Source organism: Eumetopias jubatus, unplaced genomic scaffold (assembly GCF_037043125.1).
Source record: "Eumetopias jubatus isolate StellerSeaLion01/CBP00866 unplaced genomic scaffold, mEumJub1_p1.0 scaffold_10, whole genome shotgun sequence".
Lineage (NCBI taxonomy): Eukaryota > Metazoa > Chordata > Mammalia > Carnivora > Otariidae > Eumetopias > Eumetopias jubatus.
In genome coordinates this window covers 77,302,693-77,320,442 of record NW_028274816.1, presented here as the reverse complement: position 1 = coordinate 77,320,442, position 17,750 = coordinate 77,302,693, and the positions used below count along the sequence as shown (strand labels likewise).

Sequence of the window (17,750 nt, the reverse complement as noted above, 5' to 3'; positions counted from 1 at the left end):
GCTTCCGGGAGCCGCCCCGCTGGGCACCGCCCCCACGGCGCAGGCGCCGATTGGCCAGCGCGGCCGCAAGGGCGGGGCCCATGCCTAAAGGGGCGGGAGCTAAGATGGACCGAAGGCGGCGGAGGTGATGCCGCGCGCCACACGTGGGTTTCTTCTACTTCCCTCTAATGCCCGCACCTAGTGCCAGGTCCATGGAGCCCACGCGACACTACCCGCTGTTCGGGGGCGCCTTCTCCGCCAGTCTCCCTCCCGGAGCCCTTGACGTGAGGTGAGAAGGCGCGGGCGCCGCGGGCCGGCCGGGGGGGATGCGGGCAGAAGCGGGGCTCAGCCGGGGTCGGCCTCGCCTCTCTCCAGCGACCTCCGACCGGTCCCGGACAATCAGGAAGTTTTCTGCCACCGCCTGACGGACCAGAGCCTGGTCGTGGAACTTCTGGAGCTGCAGGCCCACGTGCAGGGCGAGGACGCTGCGCGGTGAGGGAGGCGGCCGCCCGCGCGGCTGGCCAATGGGAGGGCCGGAGCCGAAGAGGTGGGCGGGGCCTGCGGCTGGACGGTTAATCAGGGCCATGAGAACTCCCAGGGCAACACCTTATCACCGGAAGTGAACGAAGCTTAAGAGACTCAAAGATGCTGGGGAGCGGGGGGGGGGAGGGTTTGGGGGAGTGAGAGACGTCCCTCCCTGACCCCGCCTCCCCTACTCTAGGTACCACTTTGAGGACGTGGGCGGGGTGCAGGGGGCTAGGGCCATGCAAGTGGACAGTGTGCAGCCCCTCCCTTTGGAGAACCTGGCTCTGAGGAGCTTCTGTCAAGAAGCCTGGGTCCTCTCTGGCAAGCAGCAGGTAGCTAAAGAAAACCAGCAGGTGAGGGCAGGGGAGTGTGAGATTCCTGGAGGGGTGAAGGGAGTGGCCGGGGGAGGGGGGGCTGTCTGGTAAGCATCTCAACTCTGATCCCTTTAGGTAGCAAAGGATGTGACCGCACACCAGGCTTTGCTGCGGCTGCCCCGGTACCAGACTGATCTCCTGCTCACCTTCAATGATCCCCCGTAAGGAGGACAGAAAGGATGCGTGGCTCATGACTGGGTCCCCAGGAGGATCTGCTGGGAGGGGCAGAGCTGGGAGACTGGCTGGTGGGGTCCTCCAAGGAAGAGGGAGAGGGCCAGAGGTTTGGGGTCACAGATACTCAGGTCCTAAGGGGCACAGGAAGTGGGAACTTCCCCACCCGCAGCCTGGATGATGTTCTCTCTCCGTCTGTTCCCCCCACCCCCAAGCCCTGACAATAGGTTATCTCTTGGCCCTGAAAATCTGTCACTTCCGCCCTGGAGCCTGGGTGACTTTGAACAGCTGGTGACCAGTCTGACCCTGCACGACCCCAACATCTTTGGTCCCCCGTAAAGATGCTGAAACACTGCGTGAAGCTGCTCAAGTGCATGGGGACCCCGTTCTTCAAGGGGAACCAAGGGTTGGATATATGCCCCTAATTCCTCCCCTGTGCATAAACATAAGACACCTCCTGTCTGCAGAAATAAACTTGCTTTATAACCAAGATAATATCTCTGTGCCTTTGCATCTAACAAGACATCTGGGTCCCCCCAGTTCCCTTTGGTCGTGGAGTGGGGAGTTAAAAGTTTGTGCATAGGATCAGAAGGGACCCAAGGCGGTCCAGATAAAAGGAGGGAATACTTTGGAGTGACTGGTTCAGCCCTGAGGGTGTGTGTGTGTGTGTGTGTGTGTGTGATGTGTCCAGGAGGACGGATTAAAAGGGAAGGTTTAAGAGTGACACCCCAGGAAGGGAGGGAGATTGTCCCTTGTAGTGATTCAACCCTGAGAAAATAGACGGGGAGTGGAGTTGGCTGTCCCCCTTGGAGGGACGAAAGGTCACCTGGTCAGAAGTCACCAGGGCATGGGAGTGGAGGCAGAAGTGTCCAAGGAGTGCTGAGCCGGTGGTGTGTGAAAGAATGGCTGTGGTCATTTGGTGTACGTGTAGTAAAGGGTGCGTAACCGGTCCCAGAAGAAAAGGGAAAGGATGGTGTGGGGGCCAAGGCGGAAGTAGGAGGCGCCTATACCCTTGTACATGCCAAAAATGCCCTCTGTCCGAGCAGTCTGCAGCAGAGCGTCCAGCATCCCCCGGTACATGAGGCCCTGAGAGCAGGTTGAGAGGGAGGGAGAGCACAGGGAAGGCGTTTGTCAGAGCCCACCAGGGGCCTCATCTCAGCGGGCTGCACTTCAGGCTGTCCCACCTGCGCCCACCATGCGCTTGCACCCACCGCCTGGCCTGCCCTGCCTGCCGGCCCTCCAGAGCCTTCCCTTACCTTGCCCCGAGCGTCGGTGGGCTGGTTGTAGAGCCTCGTGCTGACCACATCAAAGGGTGTCATGGCCAGGACCACTGCGATGCCACTCACCATGGCAGCCACCAGGGCCACCTTCCAGCTCTGGGGAGGAAATATCTAAGGGTGGAAGGAGGAAGAGGTTTGTCAGCCAGTCATTCGACCCCTAGGAAAGGACGGGCCCCGCCCTGGGGAGAGAGGAGAGGGCTGGTAACTCAGGGAGCCTCCATGCCACCAGTTAGGACACGGGGTGGGAACACTGTGAAGTAGGAAGGGCAGGATGCTCAAGAACTCGGATGCACCATCTGGGAGGAAGTGACAGGAGGATGAGTGGGGAGGGTGTAGAGTCAGCAACCCCCAAGCCCTCCTGCCATTCCCTGACATTGACCATGAGCACAGCTTGCCCGCCCCCTGCCCGCAGTCCCGGGGTGGCCCCACCCCTTCCCCTGGGGCAGTACCTCCCACTGCGTGATGAAGTCCTTGGTGGATGAGAAGGTGCACAGCTGGGTGGAGGAACCGATGATAACTCGGGGCAGGCCGCCCAGGGCCCCACGCCACAACCCCACCAGACCATGTTTCTGGCCAATCTCGCTTAGCGCCTGAAACATGCCCTGATAGGGGGAAGACCACAGGGGTGGGCTTCAGTCCCCCCAGCATCCGGGGCTGCCACCTCACACTGCCAGGGATGGGTCCTTCACGGGCACCCACGTCTGGGCAATTGGTTCCGTGTGGACTTAGAATCAGAATGTGTCTACCACCCGCCATTGCTCCCTTCCTCACTGCTCCAGAAAAGGGGCAGGGTGGGGCTGGATCGATGGGCTCGGTTGCAGCTGTCGGGGGCAGGCAGAGAGCTGGGGTGGGGAGGTGGTGGGGGCAATGGGAAAGAATGGGCAGGGACCCCAGCAGGGTTGGAAAACTCTCACCTGGTGCTTATACTGATGCCCTACAGCAATTTCTGAGGCCGCCTGTGCCTGTAGGTGTGTCTTCACCTGGGAACAAGAAAGTATCACAGCCTATGGCCCAGTGGCCAGCCTCCTACCTCAAAGACCCAACCGCCTGACCCCGTCATACTTCCTCTAGGGTGTTCAGCAAGGACTATCCTCTTAATCTGATAATTATTGTTGTTCCCATTAACACATTGGTCATGGGACTCTGTGTCCCTTGGCTCCAGTCCCAGGGGATGGATCTCCTAGCACTGCAAGACACCCCACCCTCCCTATATCCTCCTTCCTTTGGGGGTTGGGTGGGGGATGGAGAGGTTAGAGAATGGCAACATTTCCTAAGAGCGTTCCCCGTTAGGCAACACTTGGGGGTCCAGCCTCTCATATCAGCTCCTATTCCCAGACTGGATCTCTAGCCAACACCGTGACCAGGCTCCCCAACCAACCCTGGGGCCGGTTGACTCTGGAGGGGTCACTGTCCCTGAATGTCGCACCCTGGGAGTGAGACCAGACTGCCTCTCTTCTAGAACTGCCTGCCTCCCAGTGTCTTCCAGGAGGAGCACTAAGCGGGACCTAGTCCTAGCAACAAGCAGCTGTGTGACCTTGAGCTGGTCCCTTCCCTTCTCTGGGCCTCAGGCTATTGACCCTTCACCTATTCCAGAAAACTCAAAGGAGGAGACTGTGGGATTCTAATTTTGTGGTGCCCAGGACTTTTCCTGAACCCTATACCCGCGGATGTATGGCACTCAAACTCCGCATTGTCCCCGACACAAACCTACTTCCAATCTCAGTGTCAGGTTGTGAAGGCCCAGGCCCCACCCTGCACCAAGGGTCTGCTTGAAGGCCCCAGGCAAGACCCTTCTTCTCACCATGTAGATGGGGCTCCCCAGGTAGGCTCCCATGACCCCAGCCAGGGCCCCAGCTGCAGCGCTGCGGGGTTGGCTGAGGGTGCCTTCGGCCGTGTGCAGGTAGCCCCCAGCCTCAGCCAGCCCGTAGGTGCCCAAGCGGATGCCATTCATCAGGAACTGGTATAAGAGAGCAGGGGCCAGTCCCTTCTGCAGGGCAGCCAGGCCATCCACCTTGCCGATGGTGATGAAGGCATGGAAGACGTTTCGGTAGTGCCGCTGGTAGGTGCCCGGGGCCTGCAGTTCTCCCTGCAACTGCATCCTGGTCTTTACCACTTCCAGGGGGTTGGTGAACAAACAGGCCCCGCAGGCTGCCAGGCCACTCATCAAGAAGTCCATGGTGGGGTAGCAGTAACAGGAAGTGGCCCCGGAGTAAGAAAGTAAAAACAAGCTTCAGAAACGGGGTCAGAACTCAGGGGGAGGCCTCCGTGTCAGCAGTCCCCCCGCCTTCCGCTGCAGGAGATAGGAATTTAGAGGTCTGGAGTCCAGAATGTTAGGGTCAGAGGTCAAGAGGTCAAGGGTTAGCTGGAATTTGGGAGTCAGGAGCTGGCAAAGAGAGAAGGAAAAGAAGTTTAGGAGAGTCTGGTGAGAAGGTTATGCCAGGGCTCCGTCGGTCACGGGATCTGAGGTCAAGGAGGGGCAAGAAGCCAGGAGGATGGCAGGTGGATGATGGGGATGGTCGGCTCCGGGGCCCCGGAGCAGGGGAGGGAAGCGCGGATTCGGGAGATGGGAGCCGGGAGGAAGGAAAAAGAAAAGCAGCGGGTTACGGAGGAAGAGGATCCGGGAGAAGATCGGTGGCGTCTGTATCGGGGAAGGAAGTCGGAACTCCGGCCAGGGATGAGCGTCCCCGGGTAGCTGGCCGCCGAAGCCCGCAGCAGCTTCGCCGGGGGCAGCCTGCGGAGGCCGGACCGCCACACTCCAGCCACCGGAGCGCGGCGCCCAATCGGGAGCCGAGGCGAGCCGGGGCCCGCAGCCCCAGCCAATCAGCGCCGAGCCGGCTCCGCGGCCAATGGGAGGTGCTCTCGGCGACCCGGCCCCCGGAATCCGCCGGGAGGCGGTTGGAATTAACTCTCCGCGCGCCGGGGCCGGCGCCCCAGACTCGGGGCTCGGGGAGGGGCGCCCCGGGAGTGGAGCTTGTATCTCTCGCGGGGAGGAGAGCTTGGGCCCGGGGCTACGGGACGGGCGCAGAGGCGGAGGGCGGAGGTCGCGGTCCCCTACGGGGCGGAGGAGGGAGCGGGGTTGGCGCTGCTCCTGGTGCGGGCAGAGGGCGCCCGTCCCTTCACCTCCTGTCTGGGTTCGCGGCGGACGGGGACTGCCAAACAGCAGATCGGCTCCCCCGCGGCCCTGGCGCCAGGTGAGCCCAGAAGCTGCGGCTCCGCCCGCAGGTGCGGAGGGCACACACCTGCTGGACCGGACGGATCTCCTGAGGCTGGGGGCAGGATTCGTAGGTCCCAGCGCCGGGGTGTGGCTGCTGCGGGCCCCGAAGGATGGCGTGGGAGTTCAGCCACAGCCCTGAGCTCTTGATCCTCGCGGCAATCCAGAGGAGAAGGGCGGACGGGGCGAGGCAGGGAGGTGGATCCCCGGGTTTAGCTTTCCACTGTCAGCTAGTGGTGGGAGAGCGCCTGTGAGTCTGGACTGCTGTCTTTGCTCATGAGTCTAGTAACGGTTAATCACGGGAGAGCTGAGAAAACAGACTGGGGAAGCTAGCAACCCCGGGAAGGGGTTGAAGGAGAAAGAAGGCTTGGAGAAAGAAAGCAGGATGTGGGATGTCAGCTGGGGCGGGGGTTGGGGGGGGGAGGAGGAGGCAGAGGCTGCCTGCCTGCGTGTGAGGCAGGCTCCAGATTTAGACTCAGAGCGCCTTTGGAGCTCCAGTGTGTGTTTACTTGCTTACCAGCTGGATGAACTTAGGCAAGTTACTTAACGTTTCAGAGCTTCCTTTGTCAATGGAATGCTAATTACCTATTGCACTTACCTGAGGGAAAGTGTTGGACTCATACCAAGAGCCCAGTTATCAGGGTTCCAGAAAAGTCAAGAGCTGCCAGACCCCTGTGCCCTCGTGTATCCTGTTCCCACTGCTGGGAATGGCCCTTCCCCTTCTTTTGGTGATTCCCAAATCATTCCTCACCTTGAGCTTTATCTCTCCCGACCCTTGAAGCTTTCTCAAGTTCTCCACTTTCAGCCATCTCCATCCTGCTTTGCTCCTCAAGCAGTTACCCACATTTCTCATTTTAATCAGCAATCGTTTACTCTCTGACTCCTTTCACTATCCTGGGAGTTCTTGGTTGCCCCCCTCCCCCCGGGGACTGGGTCTGAGTCATCTCTCTCTCTCTCCCTCCTCCTGCTGCTACCTCATTGAGCATTACGGAGACAGGAGGGGTGGAGGGTAAAGTAGAGCAGACAATGGGGTTTCTCCCCAGATTCTCAAGAGGGGCTCTGAAAGAGTCCCCTGAAAATTTCCAGTGAATGCTCCCAGATTTCTCCACCTTGTGGATGGGATGACACTTACTCAGTATTTTAATCATTTTAATCCTAGAGTTTACAGCAGTTGTTCTCAAAGTGTGGTCCTTGGAGCCGCATCAGCTGCACCATGAGTACCTGGGGAAGAAATACAAATTCTCTAGTCTTGTCCCAGCCTTCCTGAATCAGGAGGTAAACAGGAGGTGAAAGACTGTTTTAACAAACCCGCCAGGTTATTATGGTGTATGCTTAGGTTTTGGAACCACTGGAAGAGCACAAGTGGGGGGAGGGGTAGAGGGAGAGGGAGAAGCAGACTCCCGGCTGAGCTGGGAGCCCCACGCGGGGTTCCATCCCAGGACCCCGGGATCTTGAGCTGAAATCAAGAGTCAGCCGCTTACCCCTGGCTTAAGCCTTTTTTTTTCTTCTTTTAATTTTATTTATTTGACAGAGACAGCAAGAGAGGGAACACAAGCAGGGGAAGTGGGAGAGGGAGAAGAAGCCCCCCCCCCCCCCCCCGCCAGCAGGGAGCCGGCTGCGTGGCTCATCCCAGGACCCTGGGATCATGACCTGAGCCGAAGGCAGATGCCCAACAACTGAGCCACTCAGGCGCCCTGGCTTGAGCCTTTTATCTTTAATATCTATATGTCCTAAAGATAGACTACTTTTATTTATTTATTTTTAAAGATTTTATTTATTTGACAGAGAGAGAGAGATCACAAGTAGGCAGAGAGGCAGGCAGAGGAAGAGGGAGAAGCAAGTTCCCCACTGAGCAGGCAGCCTGATATGGGGCTCGATTCCATGACCTGAACAGAAGGCAGACGCCCAACTGACTGAGTCACCCAAGTGCCCGGACAGACTACTTTTAAAGTAGTATTTTAAAGATTTATTTATTTGAGGGGGGGAGGGTCCAAGGGAGAGGGAGAGAGAGAATCTCAAGCAGATTCCCCACTGAGCACAGAGCCCAAAGTTGGGGGGGGACTCCATCTCATGACCCTGAGATCATGACCTGAGCCAAAACCAAGAGTCAGATGTGTGCCGACTCAAGCCACCCAGGCGCCCCCCATACCCTCCTCTTTGGAAGGAAGTCACTATGCTCAGCCCACACTTAGGGAATGGAGAGTTAGACTCCGCCTCCTTGAGGGAGAAGTATCTACACAATTTATTTGGAATTCTTTATGGGAAGTTTGTCTCCCTCGGTTATTTGCTTATTCAACTATTGATTTCTATCAGTATGGACTCATGGATTTTTATTTTATATTTTGGGTTGTCATTCAATATACTTTATATATATACACACACACCTTATTTTGTTGCCCCAAGTGTTCTAGCTTTAGCCCTGGGAGCTCTTTTAGTTGCTTCATATATTTCTTTGACACATCGCCATCAAAAAAAAATTTTTTTTTAAGATTTTATTTATTTGACAGAGAGAGACACAGAGAGAGGGGGAACACAAGCAGGGGGAGTGGGAGAGGGAGAAGCAGGCGCAGGGATCCCGATGTGATCCCAGGGGATCCCAGGACCCTGGGATCATGACCTGAGCCGAAGGCAGACGCCTAACGACTGAGCCACCCAGGCACCCCCAAAATTTTTTTTTAATTAAAACATTTTTTTAAAGCGTTTCCCTATTTTCTGGCAAAACAAGATGCTCCAGGCTCTTTTGTATATTCCCTGCCCCAGTGCTAGAATCAGCCATTTCTCCAAGAATCTCTAGTTCCTTTTATGGAAGAATGGTATTAGAAACCAAAATCTGGGCCCCACATTGGTTGTAGAGATTGCTTAAAAAAAAAAAAATCTTTAAAAGAAAAAGAAAAAAAGGGAAAAAAAACCAAAAATCTGGACCCTGGACGTGCTTGTCACCATTGGGATATCAATGTTTTGAGACCCTTTTAGCTGGGAGAGCAAGTAAATATATATGTGTATAGTAACCCGTGTATGTATTTCTGTGTGTAACCATCTGTATCTTCATTAAGCTGAACATGAGTTCAGACTGATGTCTCCAGCTCTAATCCATTGCTACGTGGGTCATTTTACCTCCTCTCTGTGCTTCTCTGTAAACTCTTACTCCAACAGTGAGCAACCTGACGCTTCTTATCACCACCCACTTACTTAATTATTCACTTCCAGTGTACATGTGTAGGACTTCTCAGAACTGTGAACCCATAACCCCATGGGAATCCACCTGATCGACTCCAGTACGACGCTTAACTGCAGTATCCTTTTGTCTGTCATCTTAGAGAGTCCACTCATTTCTGAAGTTACTTAGGTCAGCACCTCCCCCCCTCACCCACCCCACCCTCTTTGGTAAAGTTGTATCATACATTTATAATACAGTTAGATTTGGTTACATTCTGCATTCCTTCCTGGGAGACCTTGGTTTCCTAAGGGATTTTTAAAAAAATTTTCTTGTTAAATATTTATTTATTTGAGAGAGAGAGAAAGGAAAGGGGAGAGGAGCAGAGGGAGAGAACCTCAAGCAGATTCCCTGCTGAGAGCAGAGCCCGACGTGGGGCTCGATCCCACAACCTTTGACCTGAGCCGAAACCCCGCCATCCTAAATGATTTTTTAAAACTTGCACATATTAAGGTTCACTGGCTGGGGGCACCTGGGTGGCTCAGTTGGTTAGGCGACTGCCTTTGGCTCAGGTGATCCTGGAGTCCCGGGATCGAGTCCCGCATTGGGCTCCCTGCTGGGCGGGGAGTCTGCTTCTCCCTCTGACCCTCCCCCCTCTCATGCTCTCTCTCTCTCAAATAAATAAATAAAATAAAATAAAAAGAATTTAAGGTTCACTGGCTGTGCTGTAAAGCTGTAAGGGTTTTGACAAATGCAGGACAGTATTACACAGAGGAGTCTCACCCCATTCTAAAGAAGTCCCCTGTATTTTACCTCTTCCACCCGCCCTGGCAACATCTCATCTTTCTACTTGCTATTTTTGCCTTTCTAGAATATCCTATAGGTATGTGGCCTTTTCAGACTGGCTTCTTTCACTTAGCAATGTGCATTTAAGCTTCATCCATGTCTTTTTGTCACTGAATAACTTTCCACTTTGCGGTTGTGCCCCAATCTGTTTATCCATTTATGTACTGAAGGACAAGTTGGTTGCTTCCAGTGCTTGCTGATGATAAATAAATATATTTATTATAAATATATTTGCTATAAATATTTGTGTGCAGGTTTTTATATAGACATAGGTTTTCAAAGCAGCTGAGTTAATACTTTTTTTTTGAAGATTTTATTTATTTATTTGACAGAGAGAGACACAGCGAGAGAGGGAACACAAGCAGAGGGAGTGGGAGAGGGAGAAGCAGGCTTCCCGCGGAGCAGGGAGCCCGATGCGGGGCCCGATGCGGGGCCCGATGCGGGGCGCGATGCGGGGCCCGATGCGGGGCGCGATGCGGGGCGCGATCCCAGGACCCTGGGGTCATGACCGGAGCCAAAGGCAGACACTTAGCGACTGAGCCACCCAGGCACCCCAGCTGAGTTAATACTTATGAGTACTATTGCCACATCAAATGGTAAGACCATGTTTAGCTTTGCAAGAAACCACCAAACTCTCTCCCAGAGTGGCTGTACTGTTTTGCGCTCCCACCAGCAATGAATGCGAGTTGTTGTTCTACAAGCTTATCAGCATTTGGTAGGGTGAGTGTTTTAGGTTCTAGCCATTCTAATGGGTGTGTAGTGGTCTCTCCTTTTGTTTTAATTTGTAATTTCCTAATGACAAATGATGCCAAGCATCTTTTCTTTTCTAAAGATTTTATTTACTTGTCAGAGAGAGAGAGAGCAAGTGAGCGAGAGAGCAGGAGCAGTGGGAGTGGCAGGCAGAGGGAGAAGCAGGCTCCCCGCTGAGCAAGGAGCCCAATGCGGATGTGGGACTTGATCCCAGGACTCTGGGATCATGATCTGAGCCAAAGGCAGTTGCTAAACCAACTGAGCCACTTAGGCGTCCTGCCAAGCATCTTTTCATATGCTTCTTGCCATCTGTTTATCTCCTCCCTCAGCTTTATTGAAATGTTATTGACATATAACGTATGTAGGTTTAAGGTATACAACTTAATGATTTGGTATGTGTATATATTGTGAAATGATCACCACAATAACATTAACACCTCCATCCCCTCATATAATGACCTTGTGTGTGTGTATACGTGTGGGTGTGGTGATGATAACTTTAAGATCTACCCTCTTAACAACTTTCGATATTGTTAGTTATGGTTAATTATAGTTGTCATTCTATACATTAGATCCTCAGAACTTATTCATCTTCAAGCTGGAAATTTATACTATCGTATATCTTCTTTAGTGAGGTGTTGGATCTTTTTCCCATTTTTAAATTGGGTTTTTTTTTGGTTTGTTGAGCTTACGAGCTATTTGTGTACCTTGGATAATCACCCTTTACCAGATATGTGTCTTGCAAATGTTTACTCCTAGCCTATGACTTGTCTTTCCATTTTTCTACAGTGTCTTACGCAGAGCAGAAGTTTTAAATTATAATAAAGTTTAACGTCAATTGTTTTCCTTTCATGGACCATGCTTTTGGTGTTGTATCTAAAAACATATTGCCAAACCCAAGGTCACCTAGCTTAGGTCCTTTATTTTCTTCTAGAAATTTTGTCATTTTGTATTATACTTATAGGTCAATGGTCTTTTTTTTTAAGACTTTATTTATTTGAGAGAGAGAGAGAGAGAGAGAATGAGCAGGGGGAGGAACAGAGGGAGAGGGAGAAGCAGACTCCCCACCAAGCAGGGAGCCCAATGCAGGGCTCTATCCCAGGACCCTGGGATCATGACCTGAGCTGAAGGCAGACACTTAACTTACTGAGCCACCCAGGCGCCCCCATGATCTTTTTTTTTTTTTTTTTAAAGATTTCATCTATTTGACAGAGAGAAAGACAGCCAGAGAGAGGGAACACAAGCAGGGGCAGTGGGAGAGGGAGAAGCAGGCTTCCCACGGAGCAGGGAGCCTGATGCGGTGCTCGATCCCAGAACCCTGCGATCATGACCTGAGCCGAAGGCAGATACTTAATGACTGAGCCACCCAGGCTCCCCCCCATGATCTTTTTTGAGTGTGAATGGTGTAAGGTCTGTGTCTAGATTTTTTTTTTTTTTACACATGGATGTCCAAATGTGCCAGCAACTTTTGTTGAGAAGACTATCGTTTCTCCATTAAATTGCCTTTGCTCTTTTGGTAAACATCAGTTAAATATATCTCTGGACTCTCTATTCTCTCTGATTGATCTTTGTGTCTATTTTTTTTTTAAAGATTCACTTATTTGAGAGAGAGAGAGAGAGAGAACATGGGGTGAGAGGGGCAGAGGGAGAGGGAGAGACAGTCTGAAGCAAGCTCCACGCTCAGCGGACTTGGGGCTCGATCCCAGGACCCTGAGACCACAACCTGGGCCGAAACCAAGAGTCAGACGCTCAACCAACTGCGCCCCTCTTTATGTCTTTTCTTTTGCTAATACCATGTCATCTTGACTACTGTCAACTGTTATCATCTTTTTTGGGTACAAATGTCCTGAGACGAATTTGAGAGGAGTGGAGGGAGAACCCAAAGGTGGGCCCCAGGTGCACGAGAGATGGGGTGGAAGGAGAGGGGAGGGAGGGAGGATGCTGGGGGTAGAGGGCCCTGGGCTTTTCCTCTTGCTGCACCTCTGCTGGCGGGGCCCTGGACGCTGATGGGTTCATTTTGGCAGCCAGGTCCTGTACCCAAAGGTCTCAGACTCCACCTGGTGGCAGTGAGGACAGAATCCTTGGTCCTCACTGAGATCAGAGCCCGTGTAGATTCCCAGAGCCGACAATCCTTCCCTCAGGGCCCGCTTCTGATTTCATCCCATACCGGGGAGGGTTTGTCCTCCCAGGATTCCACTGGAGGTCAAGGTCTTGGCCCTCTCAGAGACCAGTCGGACTCAACATTTCTTTCATTGTCAACTCTTCTCCCCTCGTAAGAGCCTTTTTTGGGTTACAAGTGACAGAAACCCAATCCAAAAGCAGCTTACAGATGGGAATTTATTGACTCACAGAACTGAGAAGTGCAAACACAGCTATGATTTCAGGGCAGCGGAATCAGGGACTCAAATCTGTGTCTCTCCGCCTCTCCCTTGTGCCGGTGTTATTCTGAGGCCACCTCACTGATGGCCACCAGCAGCTCTGGGCCTGTGTCCCCCCAGCCTCGCAGCCCCAGCGGAAAGACCGTGCTTTGCTTGTCCATGGCTGCATAATGAATTAACCCCAAACTGAGCGGCTTGAGACACAAACCATTTCATTGCTCTTGAATCTGTGGATCAAGAATTTGAGCAAAAAAAAAAAGAGAGAGAGAGAGAGAGAAAGAAGTTGGCGTGGATGCCCCGGGGGTGGTATCAGATGGGCTGGAGGAGCCAAGATGGCCTTGTCAGGTGTCCTAAGACCTCCCTCCTGGCTGGTGGCTAGGCCATCCTGGTATCCTGGTTCTCTGAGTGGCTTCTCCCTCCACAGCCTCCCACCACCCAGGAGTCTACCCACATTTCTGCATCCCATAGCTGGTTTCTAAGAGAATAAAGCAGAAGCTGCCAGTTCTCTTCAGGCTCCAAACACGCACAGCATCGGTTCGTCCCCAATTCTCTGGATCAAGCAAGTCGTGGGGGCCAGCCCAGATGGAATTGGAGGGAACATAAACTCTTCCTCTTGATGAGAGGAGTGGCAGTCACGCTGCGAAAGGGCATTTGGGATGGGAGGGATTGTGGCAGTCATCTTTGGAAATAAGCTGCCAGCAAGAGTCGAGTCCCTTCTTCAGTGAGTTGGGCCCCAAGTCCTGCTTGGATTATGCTTTGGCCCTGCTTGCATCACACGCTCACCCCCAAACCAACCTTAAGCAGCGTCCACGCCCAGTGGGGAGTCAAACGCGGGGCTCGATCGCAGGACCCTGAGGTCATGACCTGAGCCCAAGTCAAGAGTTGGATGCTTAACCAACTGAGCCACGTAGGCACCCCTACGATTTCCCTTCACTGTTCTCCAGATGGGCCCACTTTCCTCTCCACTATATCTGTGCTTCTGTGGTCTTCCCAGATGGGCACACATGTCTTGTCTCTTGGCCTGGCCAAGCCCCTACCTGATTTTCAAGGAATAGTTGCGGCTGCCGGAGCTGGGAGATAAGACCCGAGGGCTCTCGCGTCCTTCCAGAAAAGAATCTCCAAGCAGAATCAAAACCGATCACATCGAAGCTCCTTCATTACTTTGTTAATCATATTTCAGATTGAAAGCGTTTTGTTTTGTTTTGGACCAAAAAAAAAATGTTCATTGGAGCCTTCATCATAATGGCAAAACCTGAAAGCTACCCACAATTCCTGCATGAGGGAATGGGTTGTAATCATCAAGATTCTTTCAGCAATAACTGACAGAAACCCAGCTCCAAACTAGCCCAAGCACAAAAGGGAATTCAGTGGCTCAGGAAATGCGGCCGTCCAAGGGACTCCCATGAGTTGTCAGGCCCCCTCCGTCCCTTGGCTGTGCTTCCCTTGGGTATGGGGCTCATTTTCTCCCACTATTGACTAGTTTCCTCCATTGCAGGGGGGCAGGGGGTGAAAGGGAGGCCAAGTCTGATTGCTCTGGACTTACATTGTTCCTGCTTTGTGACCTTGGAGGAAAGAGAAAGCGGCTCTTTCCCAGGGGCCCAGGGAAGGAGGCTGTCTTGGCTGGGGTGACCCGTGTATTCCTGGGCCTGTCGCTGTGGCCAGAGGAATGGGGTCCCGCGATTGACCAAACCATGGCCGCAAGGAGGCTGCGGTGGTTGGTTGTCCCACTGGAACTAGATACAGTGGGGGGGAGGGGTTGGGGGGGTGAAGCCTTTTCTAGAAGACTGTTACTACTCTTACCAAGATGGTAAAACCTAGCTGATGTGATATTATAGTCCAGGAAAAGGTAGAGTGACACAGACTATGAAGCAACATGACCAATGGTCATAAGGCAATGCTAGGAGAAGGTGGCAGAATACAGACTTGAAACTATGCCAGTACCTTTGGAATATGGAAACATAGAAAGCCTTTGCCTCACAAGGGTGGTGGGAGACTGTATGACTACACTTAAAACCCTGCTACCTTTGCAAAAGCATTTGTACAATACAATATGTGGTGTGAAAATAATCTGGTGTATATCGCACGATCTGATTTTCAGAGCTCAGTTTCCTTTTGGAATGAGATGGGGCATACATATAAATAAACAGATGGTGATTGTTATAGCTCTGGGAAGTCGAGATTTTGGTCTTTGCGGTTGCTTTGAGCAGTGGGCCCAGTAGAACCCCTTTGTCGGGAAAGTTGGAACATTTGGAGTGTAGTTCCAGGGAGCTTCCGTTCCCCCAAAACATGCTGTCCTGCTTCTGGGAGTGGGGGACACGTCTCAGCAACAGTCAGCCAGATGAGAAGGCTCCAGGTGGGTCCGCCGGGACCGAGAGAGGAAAAGGGAAAGACAGGGAGCCCAGGGTGGTCCAGTTCACCCCGGTCCTCTGCAGAGGGTCACGCGGTGCCAAATGCCACTCATGTTTGCAGCTAATAACCAGCACTTTGGGGATATCTTTTTTTTTTTTGAAAAAGTTTTTAAAGTAATCTCTAAACCCAATGTGGGACTTGAACTCATGACCCCAAGTTCAAGAGTCACAGGCTGTACTGACTGAGCCAGCCAAGTGCCTCTTGGGTTATCTTTTTTATTGTGATTTTTTTAAAAAGGTTATTTATTTGTGAGGCTCCTGGGTGGCTCAGTCGTTAAGTGTCTGCCTTCGGCTCGGGTCATGATCCCGGGGTCCTGGGATCGAGGTCCGCGTCGGGCTCCCTGCTCCGCGGGAAGCCTGCTTCTCCCTCTCCTTCTCCCCCGGCTTGTGTTCCCTCTCTCGCTGTGTCTCTCTCTATCAAATAAATAAATAAAATCTTTAAAAAAATAAAAAAGATTATTTATTTGAGAGACAGAGAGCACGGGCAGGGGTGAGGGTCGGAGGGAGAGGGAGAAGCAGGCTCTCCACTGAACAGGGAGCCTGACATGGGGCTTGATCCCAGGACCCCGGAATCATGACCTGGGCTGAAGGCAGAAGCTCAACCGACTGGGCCACCCAGGCGCCCCTAATGTTATTTTTATAAGTATCAAAATGAATAAGATATTGTATCCCAAAAGGATCTAGAGGTGAGGGCTGGGAGGGTGGGTTTCTGGTCCTGGTGTGTGTGTGTGTGTGTGTGAAACCAGCGGGATCAAGAGAGTTGTGGAAATGGTCTGTAGGGAAGGAGAGTCAGGGGACTAGTGGACTATAGGGGGAATTCAGTGCAATTTGGTTCAGTTTCTAAAATATTAAGCACCTATTATATGCCTGACCCTGTTCCAGAACTTTAGGATACGTCAGTGGACAAAACATAAGGATCCTGCCACCAGGACACTTACTTTTTTTTTTATTTTTGTCAGAGGGAGAGAGAGCACAAGCAAGGAGCCTGATGCAGGACTCGATCCCGAGACCCTGGAATCATGACCTGAGCCCAAGGCAGACGTTTAATCGACTGAGCCACACAGGTGTCCCAGAAGCTTCCATGAAAACTTAATGAACTATAAACATAATTTATCAATTTAATAGTAAGCATTTTGGTATTTTTTTAAAAAGATTTCTTTACTCATTTGAGAAAGAGTGAGAGAGAGAGCGGGCAGCGGGGGGCGGGGCTGGTGGACAGAGGGAGAGGGAGAGAAGCAGATTCCCCACTGAGCGCAGAGCCCCTACCTGGGGCTCAATCCCGTGAACCTGAGATCACGACCCTGACATCATGACCCTGGGATCACCACTCCAGTTGAAACCAAGAGTCAGACACTTAACCGACTGAGCCACCCTGGCGCCCTAACATTTTGGTATGTTATGAGGAATGATTGCCGTGGGGAAGAAGACAGGGCTGGAATGAGGTGTGGGGCTGCGGCCGGGAATTTTCCAGTGGTGGGACAGGTCTCACGAGAAGGTGGTCTCTGAGCAGGGGCTTGAAGAGACGAAGGACCCCCCGATGGGGACGTCCAGGAGGTGGGCTTCCAGGCGGCGGGCAGTCAGGGCAAAGGCGCTTGCGAGCAGAGGGTAGGGCGGAGGGTAGACCGGGTAGTGCCAGGTTGGTCATTGGGAAAATTTTGCCTTTCGCTTGGAGGAGAAAGGGGTTCAAACATTTCTATCCCAGTTTTCTGACTTTTCTTTCCAGTGTCTTGTTTGGGTGTGTGTGTGTGTGTGTGTGTGTGTGTGTGTGTGTGTGTGTGCGCGCACCTGAAGATCTAGAAAGAGTGGCACCTGGGCGTGGGCAGAGGCCCCCAGATTTCAAAACTGCCCTGTATCTTCCTCCCACTAACCTGCATCCAGGCTGGGGTGTGGCTCGTTTCACCCCCTCAGTTGCTTTTATGGCACACCCCCAGCCCCGGGGACTCAGCTCCTCAAGCACAGAGCAAATTAGGGGTGAGAGGGTCCCCTGCCCACCCAGCCCCAGGGGTGCTGACTATCCATCTTGAATGGAAATCAAAGCCTCCCAGTGGGAGAGGGAGAGTCAGGGGCTGGGACCCAGAGACAGGGGGACTGAGAACCAGGAGCAGGAGGGGGGTCCCAACAAATGTCACGCACCCACCTGGAGGAGCCGGGTCTCAGATCTCCGTCCCGGTCCGGGGCCCTCTCCCCCTGCTGCCCTCCCCCCGACAAACACACATGCACAGACGCCTGACACAATGGCCGGGTGGGGCTGAGGAACTGGCTTCCTCTGTGGAGATCTCAATCTGGGCCCTCGGTTCCCGCCCCAGAAACACAGGAACAGACATTCGGAGACCTGGCCCCACACTCCTCGCTCCAAGGGGTCGGCAGGACCAGCTGAAAGTAGAAACTGCTTCCAGAAAGAAAAGGTAAGTTCAGGAGGCACTATCGCAGAGTTAGGGGGGGCAGAATCCTGGAGGGGGGGGTGCCTTGGTGTGAAATAATGGACTGGCTCGCACCCAGGGGGACAGGTTAGCTGCTAAAGGGACAGGCTATGGTGTGAGGTATGGGACAGCAGGTCAGACACGCCGTGGGGGGACACACACACCATCCCCCAGCTGGCAGAGAGGTGTCTAGACGCGGGGGGCCTTCTGCCACCCCAGCCCTGTGCTCCTGCTACCCCGTGGTCACCGCAGCT

At 53.1% G+C, this 17,750-nt stretch overlaps 2 protein-coding genes across 5 annotated transcripts; one reads left to right on the top strand and one right to left on the bottom strand.

The window, feature by feature from the left end:
- Window positions 1–100: 100 nt before the first annotated feature.
- On the top strand, window positions 101–1,538 carry RANGRF (RAN guanine nucleotide release factor). Of its 3 annotated transcripts, none has more exons than XM_028125165.2 (5): window positions 101–268; window positions 355–471; window positions 701–836; window positions 954–1,039; window positions 1,265–1,538. In XM_028125165.2, the coding sequence occupies exons 1-5, from the start codon at window positions 168–170 to the stop codon at window positions 1,386–1,388; spliced, it is 564 nt and encodes a 187-aa protein (XP_027980966.1). In that variant the 5' UTR covers window positions 101–167; the 3' UTR covers window positions 1,389–1,538. The 3 variants fall into 3 exon arrangements, with proteins under 3 accessions (XP_027980966.1, XP_027980965.1, XP_087884105.1); XM_028125164.2 differs by having other exon boundaries at window positions 701–857; XM_088027979.1 differs by lacking the exon at window positions 1,265–1,538 and having other exon boundaries at window positions 701–857; window positions 954–1,043.
- SLC25A35 (solute carrier family 25 member 35) lies at window positions 1,512–5,070 on the bottom strand. Of its 2 annotated transcripts, XM_028125161.2 has the most exons (5): window positions 4,131–5,070; window positions 3,244–3,309; window positions 2,779–2,931; window positions 2,306–2,440; window positions 1,512–2,135 (listed from the first exon to the last, which is right to left on the bottom strand). In XM_028125161.2, exons 1-5 carry the CDS (start codon window positions 4,503–4,505, stop codon window positions 1,962–1,964), a joined length of 903 nt encoding a protein of 300 aa, XP_027980962.1. In that variant the 5' UTR covers window positions 4,506–5,070; the 3' UTR covers window positions 1,512–1,961. The 2 variants fall into 2 exon arrangements, with proteins under 2 accessions (XP_027980962.1, XP_027980963.1); XM_028125162.2 differs by lacking the exon at window positions 2,779–2,931.
- Window positions 5,071–17,750: the final 12,680 nt, after the last annotated feature.